General features: G+C 41.7%; 1 protein-coding gene across 2 annotated transcripts in view; it reads left to right on the forward strand.

Moving 5' to 3' along the window:
- Window positions 1-21,851, forward strand: part of FGF13 (fibroblast growth factor 13) — a 527,173-nt gene that overhangs the window by 296,961 nt on the left and 208,361 nt on the right. Inside the window, exon 2 of one of the 2 annotated variants that reach the window (XM_004713365.3) lies at window positions 10,992-11,159. The exons of the other annotated variant lie outside the window; for it this stretch is intronic. Coding sequence (XP_004713422.1) covers window positions 10,992-11,159 — 168 coding nt within the window. The remainder of the gene's footprint in view (window positions 1-10,991; window positions 11,160-21,851) is intronic. 2 annotated transcript variants of the gene reach the window in all.

Genomic DNA, 21,851 nt, shown 5'->3' on the forward strand with positions numbered 1-21,851 from the left:
TCTTGCAAGACCTCCCTGTTTTAAAATGAGCTGATTTTCAACTGTAATGCCACCTGCAACCTGTATTTTCTTCTGCCATGTTAAATAACATCTTAAGAGGCTTCAGGATTAGGACGTCAATGTATTTGAGGGTCCCTTATACTGCCTGCCACAGATATTTACATTTAGTTTCTTATATGTCAAATGGGGGCAATGGGAATAATATCTACCTTGTGAAGTTGTTGATATTAGACTGATATGAAAAAGTGTCAGGCTTATAGCAAGCACTAGATGATGATGATAGACCGATAGATATTGTGTTGCGAGTGCTATGAATATGAACATCAAGCCCAGCTAGACCCCCACCTTGGAAGATCTGAATTTTAATGGGATAAAGAAGGCTGAGTGCTCTTTTTCTTAAGCCTCATATAACCAGCTGGGTTTGTAGGGAATGAGGGGGAAGTTTAATCTAAGTGTTTATGATTCATTTACACCTAAATCATTAAATGCTATTTTAAGCACAGTTGATGGCTGGAGGCTTTAAAAATAATCGTAATGCCTTTTTCTTAAACAGAAATGCTGCCAAGAGTAAACAAACTCAAATCCCATTTGCTTTGAAATTCATCTCCAACAAATTTGGAGTGGGCCCTAACCTGGCACAATCTATTCTTCCATCTGTAGTCTCAGCAGGGACAACCCCACTGAGAAGAAACACCAGCTCCATTTATTCAATAGCAAATTAAGTATGGTGGCACACTTGGGTGCGCAGACACACACACCCATTGAATTAGAACTCTATTTTACTAAAATTCTGGAGTTCAACAATTTTGTTTGAGACATTGGGTATAGTGCTTTTCCTTTCTCTCTCTCTCTCTCTCTCTCTCTCTCTCTCTCTCTCTCTCTCTCGGTCTCGGCTCTCTGAGCTCTCTGTTGTTGTTGCTTGTCAGAACTTTTAATTTTTTTATTCTGCTCCAACTCAAGGAGACCCTGTATATAACGGAATGAAATACTGCCTAGTCCTCAGTCATCATATTAACTGTTGCTATGTTTGATTCCATTGTTGTGGCCACTGGGTAATTTGATTACCCTGCAGTCTACTGAGGCTCATCCCCCAGAAATGTCTCAGACAATATTCCGTTTTGCTCCACTGTGTTTTCAGTGGTTAATCTTTATATCTAGAAAGTCAAGTCTTTTTCCTAGTCTGCCTTGACCTGGAAGTTCCTGCTTGTTCACTCTGGATGAACCTAATATTGGCACCTTTACACCCTCCCCCCTATTTCAAATAGTTTTCAATATCATACTAACACAAGGGACCACGGTACCTCACATTGACATGTGTTTGGTTTCATGAAGGGGGTAAACTTCCTCTACAACATGTAGGTTGGAGAATGTGTTTCCTGAAGCCACTGAGGATCACATAATCTTTAAGGTCAATCTATATATATAGTTTGGGGGAGAGTGTGGAAAGATGGAAGTGAGCTCAATGGCATTGGTCACTCTTCCAATTATGGTTGTTAAGCCACAAACTTAAAAAAAAAAAACTCATGTCCATCCTAGTGGCCCTATAGGACAGGATAGAACTGTCTGTGGGGAGTAGAGAGCTCTGTCTTTCTCCCAAGGAGCAGCTGATGGTTTCCAACTGCTGACCTTGAGAGTAGCAGCGCAACTCGTGACTACTACATGACCGGGGCTGTGTTAAGTCTCATGGCCTTATAAATTGCAAGCCACCAGCAGTAAGTCCAAGGAATTCCTGGATGTTGACAGCGGCCTTGAGGTAAGGTTTCTTATATTACCAAGAAGACTGAAGAGATTTGGGACAATCCACAGTACCAAGCCTCTCCCTTCCTGCTTTGTTCAAGAGGTTTGCATCTGACATAAGCTTTGAAAACATGAAATAGAAAATGCGATGATGATAGCCCATGTGAAGAACTTTGGGTGACCATGGTCACATTTTCTAGAAGGACACGCGTGGAATACTCGAGCGTGCACTCTGTAGTATAATGGCAAGGAGACTTGAGTCCTCTGAGATCGAATGGTCTAAAAATGGAAAAGATTGATGAGCGAGAAAAGCCTTGCTTTAGCAATTTAGCCTGTGATGTTGCCCAAGAAAGGTCTTAAGATCAAAGGCTGAGATTTCAGGCTAGAAAGTTTCCATGAGTAGCCATGACATCATTCTATGAATCTAACCTAGTAGTTTGCTCTACTGAGTATTAAAAACAAAAGAGCAAAGGCACACGTCTGTGACTCCAGACACACCCTAGTCCCCTCCTCCCTCGCTCACATCGAAGCACGCCTGCAAGGCTCTCTTTCACAGGCAATTCTTTCTCTCACACACATTTGCACAGGTGTGTTACAGAAGTCCCTCAAAGACACACTCCTCTTCTATCATATTTGAATTTTAATAGTAATCTGTCATATACTTTTTCTCACATAGAGATATAGTCATTCACACACACAGTGACTAGATTGGATGTGTGTGTGTGTGTGTCATACACACATATCATAAGAGAGCTGTAAGAGCATACACAGGGCAGTTGTTTATCTGGGAACCTGATCCATCAGGTGTAACTGAAAGGCATTTAGTGAATGACACCTGTGACCTCCATGATAATGGCTGGAGGAAGATGAACGATTTTAGGTGAAAGTAATGCTTGGACTCCATCAGTGAGTTCTCTTAATGGGTCCCTCCAGGAGTCTGTCCTCAGGACACTGATCAGAACCACTTTGCATTAAAAAGAAAAATAAGCAAGCCCAATACTTTTTTTCTTTTCCCATGAAAGAAGTGTCTTCGGTAAAGTATTTTTTGGAAGCATCTGATGGCCTTTTGAAGCAACTTTGTCATTCTGTGTGCCATTCTATGAACAGGGGTCCATCTATTTCCCCCCTGTTATTCCCCCCAAATTATTCCCATGAATTTGGTTTAAAAATGAACATGAAGGTCTTGTAAAGCCCTGTCAGGACCTGAAAGAATGGAGGGTTTTGCTATTTGTTTTCTTGCCAGATAATACTTGTGGAATACTTCTCATGGGCTAGGCACTGTGCTGGATGTTTTCATACCACCAGGAGTTAAATGATGGGGTTTTGTTTCCTCCTCTGGAAATAGTAGGTAATGAACTTGCTCAAAGTAAGAAAGTGACAGAGGTCACCAGCATGACCTTTCCTATACCCTTTGTGACCATGTACTAGAGGAGTCTCCCTATTGAATATACACGTGAATTGTTTGGGTTCTTTGGGAGAATGTAGGTTTTCATTGGGTTGGTTTGGATGAGGAATGGATAAAGATTGAATTTCTTACAAGCTCCATAGTGATAACCCAACCCCACCCAATCCAACACCATCTCATCCATTCTGACTCACAGCCACCACGTAGGACAAAGGCAAACTGCCTCGCGGGGGTTCGAGCAGTAATCTTTACCAAAGCAGAGGGCCACATCTTTCTTGAGTGGAGCAGCTGATGAGGTGGAACCACTAAGCTTTCTGTTGGTAGCTGTTGACTTAGCCACACCGTCTCCTCAAGAGAAACCTAAGCTTAAGCACACTCATCATCCCTATTTTGTGAGTTAGGGCACTGAGTCCCATGAGTGAAGGCACAGCTGTGATCTAAAACCAAGGATGTTTGATGATGAGGATTTTGTCATTACACCCAACTTTGTTTTTAGGGTTCCTTTGATATTCCTTATTGGGTTAAGGGCCTAGCACTATAAGGTCCTAGTTTTCCCAGAGATCCTCCTTGTTTTCAGAGAAAATCTCTTTGCTTGCCAATGTTTCCACACATGGCTTTCGTTTTTCTCTTGATCCTTCATCATTTTACCACCCTAGCTAACACCTTTGAACCAGCTGGGAAACTCTTTCAAGATCATTGTTGTTAGTTGCAGGTATCTTTGTCCCAAGTCCTTGTGAGCTCATGCTGAAGGAAACATTGCCAGGTATTGCACCATGGCCATGACCTTTAATATGTTGGACTTGATTGCCATGGAAAGTATGCCCATCCATTTCATTTCATGGTTCCTTCATTTTGAGGGACTCTCTCCCAACCATGGTGCCCTTCTCCAGGGACTGGTCTCTTCTGACAACATGCCCAAAGTACGTGAGACGAAGTCTCCCCATCCTCACGAAGAAGTCACATTTGGGCTGTCCGTCTTCCAATATAGCTCCGTTTGTTCTTTTGTCAGCCCATGATATTCTGCGATTGAAAGGCGTTGGTTTTTCTTCCATCATCCTTATCACTGTCCAGCTCTCGCCTGCAGCTGAGGTCATGGAAAGGACCACGGCATGGGTCATACACACCTTAGTCCTTGAGCTAACATCTTTGCTTTTCAACACTTCAAACAAGTCTTGTGCAACAGGTTTACCTAATGCAATGCCGCTTCCGTGAGCTTTGACTATGGCTCTAAGCAAGAGGAAATCCTTGACAATGTCAGCCTTTCTCCCTTTATCATGATGTTGCCTATTGGTCCAGTTGTGAGGAGTTTGGTCTTCTTTACCTTGAGTCTTTCTCCATACTGAAGACTGCAAGTGCTTCACGTCCTCCTCACTTGCAGCAAGCGAGGTTGTGCTATCTATGTACCAAAGGTTGTTAATGAGCCTTTCTCCAATCCTGATGCAAAATCCTTCTTCACGTCCTCCTCACTTGCAGCAAGCGAGGTTGTGCTATCTATGTACCAAAGGTTGTTAATGAGCCTTCCTCCAATCCTGATGCGAAATCCTTCTTCATATACTCCAGCTTCTCTGATGATTTCCTCCGAACACAGATTAAATTAGTATGGTGACAGGATGCAACCCTGTCTCCCACCTTTCCTGATTTTCAGCCATGCAGTATTCCCTCGTCCCGTTTGCACACCTGCCTTTTGATCCATATAGAGGTTCCCTGAGAGCACAATGAAGTGTTCTGGAATTCCCATTCTTCTCAAGTCTACCAGAGTTTGTGATGATCCACAAAGTTGAATAACTTTGCCCAGTCAATGAAACACAATAAGCATCTTTCTGTTATTCCCTGCTTTCAGCTAAGGTTCAGCTAACATCAACAATGATATTCGTTGTTCCACTTTCTTTTCTGAATCTAGCCTGAACCTCTGGTAGCTCACTGTTAATGTACTGCTGCAACCGATGTTCAATCATCTCCAGCAAAATTTTACTTATGTGTGATAGCAATTATATTGTTCTATAATTTGTTCATTCTGTTGTCACTTTTCTCTGGAATGGGTACAAATATGGTCTTTTCCGTCAGACAGTGTAAGATATGACAAAATAATAATTTATAAATTAGCAAAGGTTCATGAGGGAGAGGGAGCAGGGAGGGAGGGGGAAAATGAGGAGCTGATGCCAGGGGCTTAAGTGGAGAGCCAATGTTTTGAGAATGATGAGGGTAATGAATGTACAAATGTGCTTTACACAATTAATGTATGTATGGATTGTGATAAGAGTTGTCTGAGCCCTCAATAAAATGATTTAAAAAAATATGGTCTCTTCTAGTCAGTTGGCCAAGTAGCTGTCTTTCAAATTTCCTGGCATAGACAAGTGAGTGCTTCCAGTGCTTCGTCAGCTTGTTGAAACATATCAGTTGATGTTCCATCAACTACTGGAGCCTTTTTTTCGGCTGATGCTTTCAGTGCAGCTTGGACTTCTTCCTTCAGCACCATTGATTCTTGCTCATATGCTACCTCTTGATATAGTTGAATGTCAACTAGTTCTTTTTTAGTGTGGCAACTCTGTGTGTTCTATCCATCTTCTTTTGAGTAAGACTTAATTAAACAATACAGAGAGATGAGTAGGCAGTTCATTAGTTAGGAGGCAGAATGGAAGCCTAGCTCTAACCCGCTATATTGTTGAAAGTCCTTTTGCAACATGATATATGTTGAATTGACGTGGACTAGTAATTCCTCTGATTACTCTGGGTTCCCCTTCCCCCTCTAACTTTCTTGTTATGTGAGAACATTTAACCATCTGCATTTATTGCCATATTACCTTCTTTCATGGAGTTTTTAAAAACCTTTTCTTGTTGAGATAGTGGCTAATCTATGTCTAATAACTTTGACTGGCAATCTGATTGCCTTGTTCATTTCTGTTACCCGGGTGATCTCAAATTTGCTTTGATTAAAAATCATGTATCCTTAATTAACTGGTGAGTCATCTTTGCGAAGAGTTCATTTTAAAGTAAAGCGCAGCATCATCAAATAGTAAGCCGTTGCTAGCTGCTTCCACACTGAAGCCAACAAGCCTTTGAGATTAAGGTCACCTGTGGAGGGGGCAGGTAACTCTGTGACATTGTGTAGTTTCATCTCTTGTCCTTGGTTGTTTTTATGTCTTTAAATAAAGAAAAAATTTGATGCAGACTGAGGGGGTACTCTTAGACACCCAGAAAAAAATAAGGACCTGGATCTCTGTTTGGACACAGAATTGGCCAGCACATTGGAGTCCTGGCTGTGAGGCTGGGTGTTTCTGATACCCACCTTGCTGGGTGATTTGGGGAATGTCACTCTTCCTTTCTGAGCTTTACTCACCCCATCTTTTTATGACAATTGGGCTGAGTTCTAAAGAAATTTTGTTTGCAATAGTATGAAGCATTTTCCTCAGCATATATATGATACTAGGAAATATGTTTATGCTTATTTACGGAGTAAAACCAGGGTAGGATTTTCCAAAGATAATTAAGCATAAAGGATTAACTTGTGCAATTAAATACTTTTCAAAGACTCATTATACAGATAACTTTTAGGTTATGAAGATATGAAATGTGTCTGCTTTACAGACAGCTTCTACTTGCCCTTTAATATTCCATAAACTTGTCCTCATTTTGAACTCCTGCTTGCCAAAAGTTCTTCATTACCATCACCTTTGCTTGCTCCATGTACAAATTTTAAGTCAATAAATAAGACTGCTAGCCTTTTCTTGCAATAAACCCACTTCCATGGAGTTGATTCTGACTCATAGGGACTCTATATAGGGTTTCCGAGGCTGTAAATATTTATGGAGCAGATAGTCTCATCTGCCACCCAAGGAGTGGCTGGTGGACTTGAACTGCCAACCTTGAGAAGAGCGGCCCAGCACGTACCCAGAAGTGCCACCTGGGCTCCTTCTCTTGCACGAAAGCAAAGCTAAATAAGACCCTCATGTGCTTACTCTGACTTACCTACAAATCCTTACATATATAGAAACAGCTCTTGTTTGTACTCTGACAACTGCTTATATTGATTTTTTTTCCTGTCAGAAGATTAAATGTTGTTGCTATGACTAGTGTTAAAAGAAAGAAAGAAAGACTTCTAGTCTAATATGACAATACTATATTTCCATGAAAATGAATAGTTTCAGCTAGGTCTTCAGGTTTCAAAACTTTCATATCCACTGGCTTTGAGTCAATTCCGACTCATAGTGACTGGATAGGACAGGATGGAAAACTGTGCCTCTGGGTTTCCAAGCAATAACTCTTGATGGGGCTAGAAAGCCTCTTCTTTCTCCTTCAGAGAAGCTGGTGGTTTCAAACTGCTGATCATGTGGTTAGCCGCCAAAGGAGTGACCCACTATGTCGCCAGGGCTCCAGTCAGCAAATTTAGACTCAATTAAATGTCTTCCCTTGTGATGACTTCCCCCAACCCGATCTTGACTTTGCTGATTGATTGGATACTGATGCTAGTTACAGTCTTGCCCACTGCTAATTAATGACACGGATATCTTTTTAAACAGAAACTAGCTCTTTCCTCAGTTGTGCTCCTAACTGTTATCCCATCACTAAAGTAACTTATTCTTGTCACCTCTGTGTCTGAGTATGCTCTTTGTCAGTATCTGCCTGTCTGTGGGTGTGTGGTTTTGTGTGGATGCACTTATCCTCTATAAATCTATACCACTCCCATGAGACCTTGTCATCCTGAATAGCTGGGCTGTGTGGTCCAGGCTGGGGGCACTGCCTAGGTGGGCACAAGTTCCCTGCAGAAGCCCACTCTCTGGCAGTGCTGTCCTGGGGCTTGGCCACCTTTCTAAAACGTTGTCCAGCAATCTACCAGGAGCCACTCTTACTATCTTATCTACTGTCAAATTCAAGTTGAACATCTGAACCTGGTGGAAGCTTGATATATATAACCAGTGTCTACCTAATCGGTATTGTCCACCTCGGAGATGGTTGACTCTATTGTTGGGAGGGACTACAGAAGTCTTCGAATGAAAGGTGGACACATGTAGAGGAGTAGGAGTGGCTGTAAAGGATTGAAAGTCATCTTCAAGAACGGAATGCCCTTGCAGTGGGTGATGGCAGAACACGTTGATCTAAGGCTGATAAAGAAGAATCCCATTCTTTCCTTGAGTTTGATGAACTAACGTCTCTGTGTTTGGGTCTCCTTTTTTCTTTTGCAAGAGCTAGGGTCCCCTGGAAAACATCCAACCCTGATCCTTTTTTTAAAAGAGAAGTCGAACTTCTCTCTAGATCTCTGGTAGTTCTAGATTCTGCCCGTTGTCCCTCCCCTTGCTCCAATTGCACATCCGGCCCAAGGAGCCCCAGGGACAAGTGAATTTGATCTACTAGTTTTGACTTTTTCATGATAGACTAGCTCAAGCGAGAAATTGTAGGTACAATGACTAATCTGGGGTTAAAGAAAAAAAAGTACAGACTATGATACCAATGTGACATCACACTAATTTTGATTGGCCATTCTCTTTTTCTGATTTGTCTGAATTGACTAATGTGTGCGGCACTGAGTAGAGGTAGGCTGAGACCTACAGCTGAGCCATTAACTCCCAGATGTTCACGGTTTCCAAGGCAATGTTCTTTGCCTGTCATAATGACTCAGATGGCTCCGTACGTGCTCTCATCTCGGCACCTTTTGGACTTAGTCAACTCCAGAAAAGGAGGGAGGGAAAGAGAGAGAATTTGGTGGAAAGCAATTAGTCTGCACTTTTGTGACCTTCCTGCTTTCCCTTCTTGATGAATTTTTGGGTTGGCTCTTGCACCAGTCAGCATGTCATTTTCAGTTGCATTTTGTTGTACTCGACAGATAACCAGTTTTATCTAATTAAACAATAATGATGGCAATGCAGTCCTTTTTCTGGGAATTAATGACCAGCTGGGAAAAGCTGATGGCTGGAGAGTCAGCCAAAGGCTATTAGCTTCAGTCTGCGATTAATCTCCAAAAATGCCTATTTGTGATGTCACTGTTGATGTTGATAAATGGAAATGCAAAGGCTATTTACTGATGTTTATCATGTACTTCTGAATAACATAATGCCTGTGCAGTATCCTAAGGATGTGCTTTTTAGTTGTTTTTTTTTTAACTCCCACAATTGCCGTGGAATCTCAAAATATGCTGCTTAAATAGCCGTGTATTGAAGTGGAATTTCTGAGTTCCTATATAATCTTGGGAAGGTTTTTTTTAGTTATTATTCCTTTTAGAATGCTATAATTTAAGATTATTTAAATATTTGGGATGGGTAATCCAAAATTTGCCTTTCGCTGTGACTTTGGAATTTGATTACTCTCTGTATTATCTTACCCAAACTATCTGCTCATGACAGGAACTGGTTGCAAGTTATTTGAATAGCAGTGGTTGCTCGCGAAGATGTGCATTTAGCAACGCAATTCTGAGCAGTTATAGCCACACTCCTCACAGAGGAAGAGGCTTCACTGCTGGGCGAAGCTGTGGTGGTGTGCCTGTATAATATTTTTTATTAGGGCTGCTGAGCACTGGAGGAAAATGCGGAGAATTGACCAAAATATTCATTGCCTTCCTGCATAATTTAATGACATATAAATGAAAACAACAATTCCAAATACAAGCAATCAGCAACTTGTGTAGGACCCTTATACTCTCTTAAAAGTTATGTTGAGATTAGTATCAATCCTCTCCTCCCCACAAAATATAACAAAGTTCTGGCAGTCCATCCAGATCCCCTCCAGTAACCTGGGGATATTTTGTCAAACACAAGAACATCAGATGCTATCTAATTTCAGCCATCAACTGTTTCTTTTATGTATTTATTTCCCCCAAACACCCCTGTATGATTCTTCACAAAAGAAATGTACTGGTGGTTTCCATCCCAAATACATGCTAAGTGTGTGCATTTGGAGGAGTTGAATGAGTCAACACATCATTAATCACAGTTTGGGAGGCACTGACTCATTCCGGGGAAAATAGCGCGGCTGCATTGGGAAGAGTGTGAAAGAGAAAACATCCCTTGTGGGGTCAGGCCCTGGTTCCCACAAATGCAAATCCAAAGCCACACCCATGTTGCTGGGTGGCTATCAGCCTCGGGAATATAACAGAGGACTCTGTAAAGTCCTTGCTTCTGTAGCGAGAAAACACTGGTGATTTGCTATCCTGATTAGGAAATGCACAAAAAGCCTTGGAAAAGTTGGGGACCCGGGGAGGACGTTAGTCTATACGGAAAGCCTGGCCCTTCCACAATCCAGCTAGGTAGTCCTTAACCCAGTGTTGAGTATTAGAAGGTCCACTGGAATCCGTTGTCTTCATTAAGGGGTTTTGACCATCTGAAGGCCCATCCCCCACAGCCCCAAGTTCTCTTTGGAAATCCGAGCATACAGCCCAATGACCTGATTCTTCTGGCATATTGCAGACACAGTAGTTACTGCCTGGAAGTCGGGCCCTTCCCAGTAGATTAAGAAAAGAAATGCCTGCCCTGAATTTACTGATAATTGGTGGACATTGGCATTGGTTTAAACGGCAATTTTTTATATTGTGTCTCAAATAAGAGCCCCCTGGAGGCGACATGGTGCGACTTTGTCCCCTTGTGCAATATGGGTAGCAATAGTGAAGCCTTTGTTCGAGTTTCTGCAAAGTCTAACACTCCATTATTTTCGTTGTCCTAGCAGTCTCGGTAGATCTGGGGCATGAGTATTGGAAACCAGGCCTTTCCTAATCAGGTGTCTAAGCTAGAAAAGGTTGTCCTTCTAAACTTTTCTTAGGAATATTGTTTCGTTAAGGCTTCCCCTGGGAGTAGATTAGGGTTAAGTCGATGGCTGCTATCATGAAGCTCTAACTTGAGTTCATTTTGTTATGTGGTGACCACAGTGCTGGATGGCGCCCCCCCAGGCACACAGGAATACATTATGTTACGGCAAGATTCCATCCAATCTGCGGAATTAAAGAAAAAAGAGTCCCCCTTTCGTGCTAAGTGTCACGAAATCTTCTGCTGCCCGCTGAAGCAAGTACACCACAAAGAGAACACAGAACCCGAAGGTTTGTGCACGACAGCCGCGTGTTTTGCTTGTTTTCTCTCCTTCTTCTCTCTCTTTCTTTTGGATTGTGCCTTGCCCTCTGGTGTGCTGTGTGTTGCTCGGCCCCTGACGTAGTTAGGTGGCCCCCTGGCTGGCTGGTGAACGTGTTATGCAGTCTCAGATGGGACACTGTATAAGACAGTCATCCTGGGCCTAGCCCGCAGCCGCCTCCTGCTTCTTGCAGCTGACGTCTGTTCAGCTGCCGTCATTACATTGCCCGCGTTGGCTGCCAACTTTGCTTGCTCCTGCAGCCCACATCTGGCCACGTCCAGTCAGCTGAGGAATGGCCCTTCAAAAATATTTTAAGGAGACGATGACTCCAAATTGTTGTAACTCTCCTCCAACCTCATAAAGCTTCTGCATTGCGCTCAAAGAATGCTCATGGTCTACTTCGCTCGCTGACGCAGGCCCAGACTGCCCCTGTAATGCACGCCAAGTTGTAATTTGCCATGGCCAAATATGCATGCCTCAAGGAAACAATGAGTAGTTTGTCTTTCTTTTCAGCTCAAGCACAGGTTTGGACAACTGTCTACTTGCTGGTGCTTAAACTGAGGTTCACAAGGTATTCATTGCAAACCATGCCACAAAGTTCAATCTGCCTAAAAAGAATATTCAGTCAATCCCTACCCTGCAACATTTTTGAATATCCCAGAGAAACATACTTCAAATTCCTCTAAATTAGAATGTGGTAAACTTGTTGTCTTCTGTGTACACCTCACGTTCCCACGTGACATTTTGAGAATTGTACTGCTTATGCGAATTATAAATCAGCCTGTAACCCCCATAGTATACTTGCAGAGCGCCGGTGAATAACAGTGCAAGTAACAGAAGTTACGGTCTTTTGGCAGTTGCTATAGAATTGGGCCTTGATGGTTCCAGAATGCTTTCTAAAGTAGGCTTCCCTCTATTTGCCTTTCACTCTCCTAGAATCCTCATTACCACTATTTTATGACCTAGAAAACTCTGCCGTGTGATTCTGTTCAATGTCTGGTATGTAAAGACATTACTTCTAACAAACTCCAGCCAATGGTATTAGATGCAAAATTTGAAATCTCAAGCTCTCCCCTTTTCCTCCTTTCTAAGTGCTAGTTTAAAGATCATTGACAGAAGAGGAAAAGCCTATGGGTGTCATTGCTGAATTGTATTGCAACAATATAAAAGAGCATTTTCATTTACTTCTTCTACCAATGGTATCCAACCTATCCATGTGTGGATCCTATAGAGTGAGTAAATGCATTTTTTTGACAGCTCCATTGAGAGGCTCATCATTTGATTTGGTGCTTTAATGGAAGACTTTTAATCCATGACTTTACTGGTTATAATCCATTTAAATAGTTTCTGCTTTCTTTTCTCTAAAGTTATATCTACTCTTGTTAAAACAAATAAAGTTAAATGCATTCTTTAAAAAGGGATACATTGCACATGTATTTGCAAATCAACCTCAAAAATGAAACTTGGTTTGAACAGGCAGCTGGTTCAATTCAGTCAAAGAATAAGAATCTCCCTTTAAATTGTTTTAACAATACTCGCTCGGATTAAGAAAACGGTGAAAAAACTAATTTTAGCATCCTCCTCCCTTTTCATGATTACATCTCAGCTTCACGACTTCTTCTTTTAATTTTCACAATATCCTCTGGAATGTGTTGGGAGTAATGTTTCAAATGTTTTGGGTGTGCAGAATTCTCTAGAGACTGGTTAGCCTTTAAACGCTCTTAAAATGATATTTGGCTCGTTGTTAATCTGCTCGTTCTGTGTGGCTTCCTTCCTGTTAGCAAGTGGCCACCGTCCGTGGTTGCCGTGTGTGCTGTTTGTTGACGAGCCTGGTCTTTGCTCAGGTTGAAGGGTTCCCTTAGTCATCTCCTGTGGGATCCGAGCCCGTAGGCCTCCTCTTATTCCTAGGGACTATTTTTAAAGAGTATCCAACTCATTAGAGGCTTTCTGGAATGGCATTTGAATTCTATTTAAATTCATGCCGTACCCCTTCAAGGAAGTTAATGGTCATCCCAGACCTTAAAATGAAAACACTTGATCTCTGTACAAATTACCAGGAGTCCAAAAGCCTTTGATGAGGGAGAACAAAAATATGGCTGTGGAATCCATCTTGGTTAAATGAGCAAACAATGCTGAGAAAGTCATTGGTCTACTTCATGCAGGATACCTGAGCCCATCATTTTCAGGAGCTGAAAGAACTGCGTTTGAAAGGGTTCCATGGCCACTCTGGCTACATGGCAGATTCTTGCAAGACTGGTTTTTAATACTGTAAGGTATCAAATTCAGTTCTCTCTTAAAATGTGATGTCATTTTATTACAACTGCTAGAAATTTAAGAACACTTTATTATAAATGAATTGGGTCTTAGTTTTAAAGTATGTCACTAATTTGAAACATTTGATTCCCATGTAAAGTTATTTGAAGAGAGGAATCCTTTAATGGCTTCTGTTCTGTTCCAACACATGAGTTTGGGATGTCTAACAAGCTGCACACCAAAGTGAAAGCAAAGGACCCGATAGTTAAGCTATCCATTGTCGGTTCTATGCAGTGGTAAACTGGAAATGTGTCCTCTTTGACTAAATCTGTGTTTATGAAGTGTCAAAAATACTCGATTGAAACATGAAATAGTCATTCAAATTTGAGCGAAAATCAAGTTTTACTGGGCAAGGTTTTAGAAAGGACTAAATTACCGTATATTCTCGAGTATCTGCTGACCCGACTATCAGCCGAGACACCTAATATTACCACAAAAAAAACTGCATTAAAATGTGTTGAAAAACGTGGCGTATACAAGAGTATATATGGTAGATCAAAATATTTCTAGTGTATATTTCTAGTGTATATATGGAGTTTTTTTTCTTACTAAATTGAAAAAAAAAATAAACCGAACTGTTTTCACGTTAGTGTGCACAAAGTCGTGATGTTTATTTTTCTTGGCACTATTTCCTAATGGCCCAGCTTTTTCCACTGTTGGTGCCTACCTGGGGTTTGGTTCAGATAACTTACTGACAAGTGTTTGTTGATCAAGGCTTTAGGCATCCAGAATCCATCGCAGTATTGGATATATCTAAACAGCTTTTCAGGATACACTAAATCCCAACTCTACCTTGCCAAAAACAGCCTACTATTTAGGAACGGCCAATTCTGAAACAAATTATGTAGCTTGGTCCAAATACTTTCAGTGATATGATTAGTTCCATTAAAAAAAAACCGTGATGATGTAATCTTGTGTGAGTATTGGAACTGATCCTCTAATCCTCCATGGGAGCCTTGTATTAGCATTTGGCCCAATATCAGCAATTCTCTTTGTCAGACGGAAGGCATGGAAAGAGTGGTGATCAGAACAACAATAATAAATTCTTTTTCTTGCTGCTCCAGGAGAATTTTGGCAAAAGAAGGTATAATCTTCATGAGTTTATTCTTTTGCTCACTTTTTCATTCTGTGTCAAGTGCACCAAAATTAAAACGATGTTTTGGAATAACTTCCTGAAGCCAGTCTATTATCAGCATTTTTGCTCATGCCCAAATGCCACTCATTGGACCTCTACTGGTATTTGAAGATTGTTAAATAGATCATACCAGCATGTACATGCTCGCAAGTTGATGCTTTCAAAAATCTTCTGATCTAAAGTATGGATTACCAGGGTTTTGTTTTAGGATTTAAAGTTCCAAGCCATGATAGTTAATTTGGAGGCCATCACGCAATAGAATGAATAAGTACAGAGCTTCTAACAATTAGACCATCATCTTCTGGTCAAACACGTGGCCTCTTTAGTACAGTCTTGTTTTCATACTGTGAGCCTCAAGACGCCCATCATCTTTTAAGCACAGAAAGGCGCCCTACCTTAGTGACTCTGGGCTGGAAGCCACGTTTCAGAGTGTTGATGAAGTACGCCAACCTGCCCCAGCCAAGAGAAAGCAAGATTCTGTACCAAGTGCAAAGGGTGCATATTTATAACAAGCACAATGACGCTGAGAACACCTTAGAAAGAGCCTCTGTCACCATGGACAATGGTCTTGCCTGAATGGTAGTATAAGAAGGAGGTAGGTGAAGGTTAAGGAATTTGATAAGGGTGATGCTTTCATTGCCATTCTCAAACACTCTCCAGCCATGGTGTCTCCTGTTGTGTCTTTCTCACTTTAATATGGATTTTCCTTTGGGAAATAAGATGAGCCTGTATTAATTTGAAGTTAATTATTCAGTAGCCATACTCTTTGGTAATTTTTAGCGCTGAGTAGCAACAGCTGATGTTTGACAACGAAAAATGTCTTCACTTCAGGGATGATGATGCTTGGGTTGCTGTGTGTCCCCTGGAGAAGAGAACTGAGGGTATTCCTATTCTATAAGAAAATCATCGGGCCTTGTCTTTTGGTGATTTTTAAATGAAAAGAAGACTTTCTTACTGGTATTTTTCTTTCAAAATAGCGAGGCATTTGGTATGTCCTGCTTTTGATTTATGGCCTGAGGGACGATAAATGATGGCAAAGAGTTTTCTTTGCTCATTGAAACAAATGTCAGCTTAATTCCGGTCTCTAGATTTTTTTTAAATGGCCCAACTTTAAATCAAATTACAGTACAGACAAGAAAGTGGAAGCCTTGGTGAATACCAATTAGTAAACACTGTGCTCTCCCCACAGGATGTTACATGTGCTTCCTTTGGTCCCATGTTGTGTTAGACCAGGTTGACTAGAGAAACAATCCAGTGACATTCATGTATGTGTAAGAAAGTTGTTTATCAAGAAGCAATCATAGATCAAGAAGCAATCATAGATCAAGAAAGCATCTCAGCCCAGTCCAACTCAGGTCCTTAAGTCCAATACTCATCCATAAGCTCTTCCTTAGACTCTACGCAGCCACACGCAAATGATGCAGAGTACAGGAAGATCACAGGCCAGTGGGTATAGAGTCATGTGGAAACATGGCAGGCTCCAGCAGCTCTCAAAATCAGTGGCAGAGACGGGGCCAGGTTCCCAGGGCCCTCCTTAAGAAAGGCCACACCCCCAAGAAAGCAGCATCAGACTTTGACCTGATCAACTGGTTGAATTCTACTCCTACAGTTATATACATCTTCAAGTTGACATAAAAGTAGCTAACTACTACACGTCAACTGTTTCTTAACTGATAATTCTATGTGCCCACGTGGCGTTAGCAAACCCATAAGGGCACAGAAGAAGCACTGTCTCATTTTTTCCAGTCACCCATAGAACACCGCTCACTCAAAAAACTCACTGCTTTAGAGTTCCTTCCAACTCATAATGACCCTATAAGACAGGCTAGAACTGTCCCTAAAAGTTTCCCACTGTAACTCTTTATGGGAGCAGAAAGTCCCATCTTTCTGCCTCTGGTTTCAAACTGCTGACCTGAAGATTAGCAGCCCAATGCATAACCACTAACTCACCAGGGCTCTTCACCTTACGGCAGCAAACATAAAATTAAGAGCAAGCAGCTTGAATAATGACCGTGGGAAACTGTTGAACAACAGTTGTTGTTCTGTCAACAGTTGCCTTCTGTCAACATCCTGCATTTGCTCAACACCTACCACCTGCATTCTGTCAACATCCTGCATTTGCTCAACACCTACCCTTGTCTTGCCTCACAGCTAATATCCACAGGTACTATAACACATCAAAATCACATGGCCACTTGTACCCATGTGTTAGCAGATTTCAACTCGTGAAGCCCAGCTATTTTAGGATATCTCTTCTCAAGATAGCTCCAGGTCCAACCCAGCACCTCTCCACTTTGAGAGCAACAACCGCACATTTGTTCGAGGAACGTGTCTACAAGGTGGAAGGGGACTAGAGCAGTCTTTTTACTGGGCAAGTTGTACATACAGTGAAAACACTGCCCGTCTGTACATATCCTCCCCCAGACCCTCCTAGGTAAGTGCTATACCATATATACTCGAGTATAAGCCAATCCGAATATCAGCTGGGACACCTAATTTTACCACAAAAACTGCATTTAAAATGTGCTTGAAAATGCAGCTTATACACAGGTATATACATTTAGCAAAGATAGAAACTAAGGTATAAATATGTTAAGTAATTTCCCCAGTAAATGACAAAACTTTATATGAATATGGCTTTTTCTTCCCTGGCTTTTATACCCCATTCACTTTCTTTCTCACCACTTCTTCATATACCCAAATTGTCTCTTTTCCCATGTGCAGCTTTATTTTCTCAATTCAATGTTAGTACAGAGACTGGGTATCTTAAGTTTAAAAGGAATCCTTTCTGCCCACACTTTGTCCTTAGCTTCAGGTTAGCAAGGGGTGGCTATAAGTAGAAGGGACTGAGGAAGCACTTGGTAATTCTGGGCTCCTAGTTGACTGGTTTAGTACTAGGCGGAGCGCAACACACAAAAGAAGTAAATGAGAAAAGCTTTAATCCTCTGAAGCTAATGACATTGGGATTCACAAAGAGTAGAGTGATTAAGAATAATTCAATTCCATTTGAACGCAAGAACATTGTTCTAAGATAAAAGATATTAACAGGTCCTTTTGCCTGGTCTCCATTTTCCTTCAGAGGATGCGCATCTTGCCCTATAATAGCATTCAGAAGCTGAATGTGTCTTTTTAGTTCTTTAAAATTGCCACCATTACAAGCAGTGGTCATCCTGGTTCAAAGCTCCTTCCCAGTCCGCTGTGTTTAGTATTATCTGATTTAAACTCAGTTGCCCTCCAGTTCTTCTCAGAGCCCTTGAGTCAATTCTAACTTAGAGTGATCTTATGGGACAACGAAGAACTGCCCCTGTGGGATTCAGAGACTGTAATTCTTCATGGGAGTAGAAAGCCTCCTCCTCTGTCTCCCTCCGAGTGGCTGGCAGTTTCACACTGCTGAACTTGCGGTTAGCAGCCTTACTCATAACCCACTGTATCACCAGGACTTACAGGGTCTCTGTGAGCCAGAATTTCGAACATTCTGTTGGATCACAAAATGTTCAAGCTATAGAACAAGAGAGTGTGTATCACATGCAATCAAAATGCTGCTGAAGATCATCCACCCATTGCAGCAGTACATTGACCGGGAAATACCAGGTTTCGGCAGGACTCAAAAGGATATGGAACAAAGGATATTAATGCTGATGTCAGATGGATCTTGACTCAAAGCAGAGAGTACTAGAAAGATGTTTTCTTGTGCTTTATTGACTATGGCCAGGCATTCAGCTGTGTGGACCATAATGAACTATGGATAACCTGGAGAAGAATGGGAATATCAGAACATTTGATTGTGCTCATGTGGAACTTGTACAGGGAGCCAGAACAAGAGAATACTGCATGGTTTAAAATCAGGAAATACGGGTTGTATCCTCTCACCATACTTCTTCAATCTGTATGCTGAGCAAATCATCAGAGAAACTGGCTTATATGAAGAAGAATGTGGCAACAAGATTGAAGGACGGCTTATTAACAGCCTGCATATGCACATGACACAATCTTGCTTGATGAAAGTCAGTCGAACTTGAGGCTCTTGCTGTTGAAGATCAAGGATTGTAGCCTTCAGTAGGGATTACAATTCAATGTAAAGAAGACCAAAATCCTCACAACGGTACCAATAGTACCATGATGATAAATGGAGAAAAGTTTGAAGTTGTTAAGGAGTTTGTCTTGCTTGGCTCCACAATAAATGCTCATAGAAGCAGCAGTAAAGAGGCATGTTCCATTAGGTAAATCTACTGCACAGGACCTCTTTAGAGTATTGAATAGCAAGGATGTTACTTTGAGGACTCAAGTACACATGACCCAAACCATGGTATTCTCTATTGCCTCACATGCCTATCCTCGCATGCCTATGAAAGTTGGACACGGAATCAGGAAGACCATCAAAGAATCGATGCACTTGAATCATGGTGCTGGAGAAGAATACTGAAAGCACCATGGACTGCTACAAGGACAAACAAGTCTGTCTTGGAAGCGATAGGGTCACAGTACTCCTTAGAACCAAGGGCCAAAAGATTTCCTCTTACATACTTTGGACACGGAACCCCATGTTTGACAGAAGTGAACTGTGCTCCTTGAGTTTTCTACAGGCCTCTGGGTAGACTTGTGCCCTAGCCTAGCCTTTCATTTAGCAGCCAATTGAGTTCACTGCCATACCCAAGCATTCCAGTTATTACTTAAAGGCCTGGGTATTAGCATTAGATCTTCTCTCAACCCTTGTTTTAAGTCTATTTCTGTTCATAACAAAATCAATTACTGAGACTCTATTATGTGCTAAGTACATTGCCTATCATTATCCTAATTCTCACAAAAATTCTTGGAAGTAAGTAGGCAGTTTTCTGTCCCTTTTGCACCTGAAGAAAATGAGATTCAGAGAAATTAAGTGAATTGTCCAAGGTCTGGGAAATGATAAAGCCAGTGCTCAAGCACAGTTTGTCTGTTTCTCAGGTGAATCGTCTTTCCATTCCAACTGAGTGTGTTCAGGAAAAGGATGACCCTAATACGGGATCAGGCATCAGAAGACCCAAAATGAACAAATATATTGATGCCAATGATGGGGGTCAGAGAGGAGATCCAGGGCCCATCTGTAGATAACAGGGCATCCCCCTCACAGAAGGGTCACAAGAAAAGAGTGAGTCAGCCAGGGTGCAGCACAGCACAGCACCAACACACAGCATTCCTCTAGTTCTTTAATGCTTCCCTGCCACCCCACTATCATGACCCCAATTCTACCTTACAAATCCAGGTAGACCGGAGCATGTACACTGGTACAGATAAGAGCTCTCGGCACATGGAATCCAGGACAGATAACCCCCTCAGGCATAGTAATGGGAGTAGTGATACCATGTAGGTAGGGGGAAAAGGGGGAGAAACCGGGAACTGACTACAATGACATATAATCCCCCCTCCCCAGGGGGACAGACAACAGTAACATGGATGAAGGGAGACAGTGGGTGGTATGAGATATGAAAATAATAATAATTTGTCATTTATTTGGGGTCCATGAGGGTGGGAGGGGATGGGAAGGAGGGGAGGGCAAAGAGAAACTGATACCAAAGGCTCAAACAAAAAGAACATACTATGAAAATGATGATGGCAACATATATACAAATATGCTTGATACAATTGATGTATGGATTATTAAAAGAGCTTTAAAATCCTCCAATAAAATGATTTATTAGAACGAGGGAAAAAAGAAGAAAAGGATGGCCCTAGTTGGAGTTCCTGTTTTGTTCTTCATTGATTCCAGTACCATCTTTTTTTTAAAATTATTTTACTGGGGGCTCATACAATTCTCATCCCAATCCATACATACATCCATTGTGTCAAGCACATATGCACATGTGTTGCCCTCATCATTCTCAAACATTTGCCTCCCACTCTAGCCCCTAATATCAGTTGCTCATTTTCCCCTCCCTCCCCATTACCCCTCCCTCATGAACCCTTCATAGTTCATAAATTATTATACTTTTGTCATAAGTTACCCTGTCCGATGTTTCCCTCCACCCTCTTCTCTGCTGTCCATCCCCCAGGGAGGAGGCAGTACTTAGATTCTTGTCATTGGTTCCCCTTTTCTTTTTTTTTCCCAAGATTAAATTTTCTTTTTCTTTTTTTTTAAAATCATTTTAATTGGGGCTCTTACAACTCTTGTTACAAACCATACATCAATTGTATCTGACGTATTCGTACATATATTCCATAATTCTTTTCTAGACATTTACTTTCCATTGAGCCCTTGGGATCATCTCCTCCTTTTATCCTGCCTCCTCCCCCATCTTATTGAGACACACTGCCTGATCTAATACGTCAGCAGAAATGCTGGGGCTTTGTGCCTGCTGTCTGAGAAACAGGAGTTTAAAGAGATGACTTATTCTTGGGAGAAAAGAGAAAGAGTTGATTTAATTTTAAAATGCTTCCAGGGCAAATTCTCATCAAATTTGACTTGGTTAAAGCACTTCACGATGTGAAGTGTCAGGTTCGGGATTTATTCATTGTTACAGATATTTATTTCTCAGCTACAGGCTTGTTTGGGATCACCTCTGCAGGCCAGTTGACCTTCCATCTCCAAACCTTGTCTCACCAAGACTTATCTGGTGACCTAAGTTCCTGCATGACAAAATTGTCATTACCTACTGAGAACTGGCTTAAAGCACATGGAAGTCTTGGCAAACTGTGTTGGATCACTGTCAAGACTTTGTTCTGTGTGACTGTCACAAGCAAGGAGATTGCACGCAATGAGCCACCTCCCTCCCCACCCCCACAAGCATGACGAACGAGGTCCAGGGAATGTGTGTGATTTATTCTGGGTGGAACAATCCATCCTGTGCACTGGTTAAGTACTTGCTTATCCATTTTGCCATCTTTTCTGTGTCAGGCATCCCAGGTTCATTAGAGCTAATTTTCCCAACAATCCCACGAGGTAAGTGTTATCAGTATTGAAAGGCATGATAAGGAAATCGTAGCCTCGAGATGTGAAATAATTAGTCCCAAATCATACAGACAGAAAGGGTATGGGTACTCCCCACCAGAGATCAGAGGCTTCATTGTTGCCTTGGACTTTTGTGCCTGCAATGATATGGAATGGCCTTGTTCCCTGTGAAAACTGGCCCAGTTTTGAGGCCCTCAAATACAGGGTGATCACAGCAGTCAACTTCTCTAACACTCAATCAATGATAAATCATGCCAATCCATCTCTCTCTCTCTCTCTCTCTCTCTCTCTCT

Source organism: Echinops telfairi, unplaced genomic scaffold (genome assembly GCF_000313985.2).
Source record: "Echinops telfairi isolate 266 unplaced genomic scaffold, ASM31398v2 ScPeMD7_20;HRSCAF=75, whole genome shotgun sequence".
Classification (NCBI taxonomy): Eukaryota; Metazoa; Chordata; class Mammalia; order Afrosoricida; family Tenrecidae; genus Echinops; species Echinops telfairi.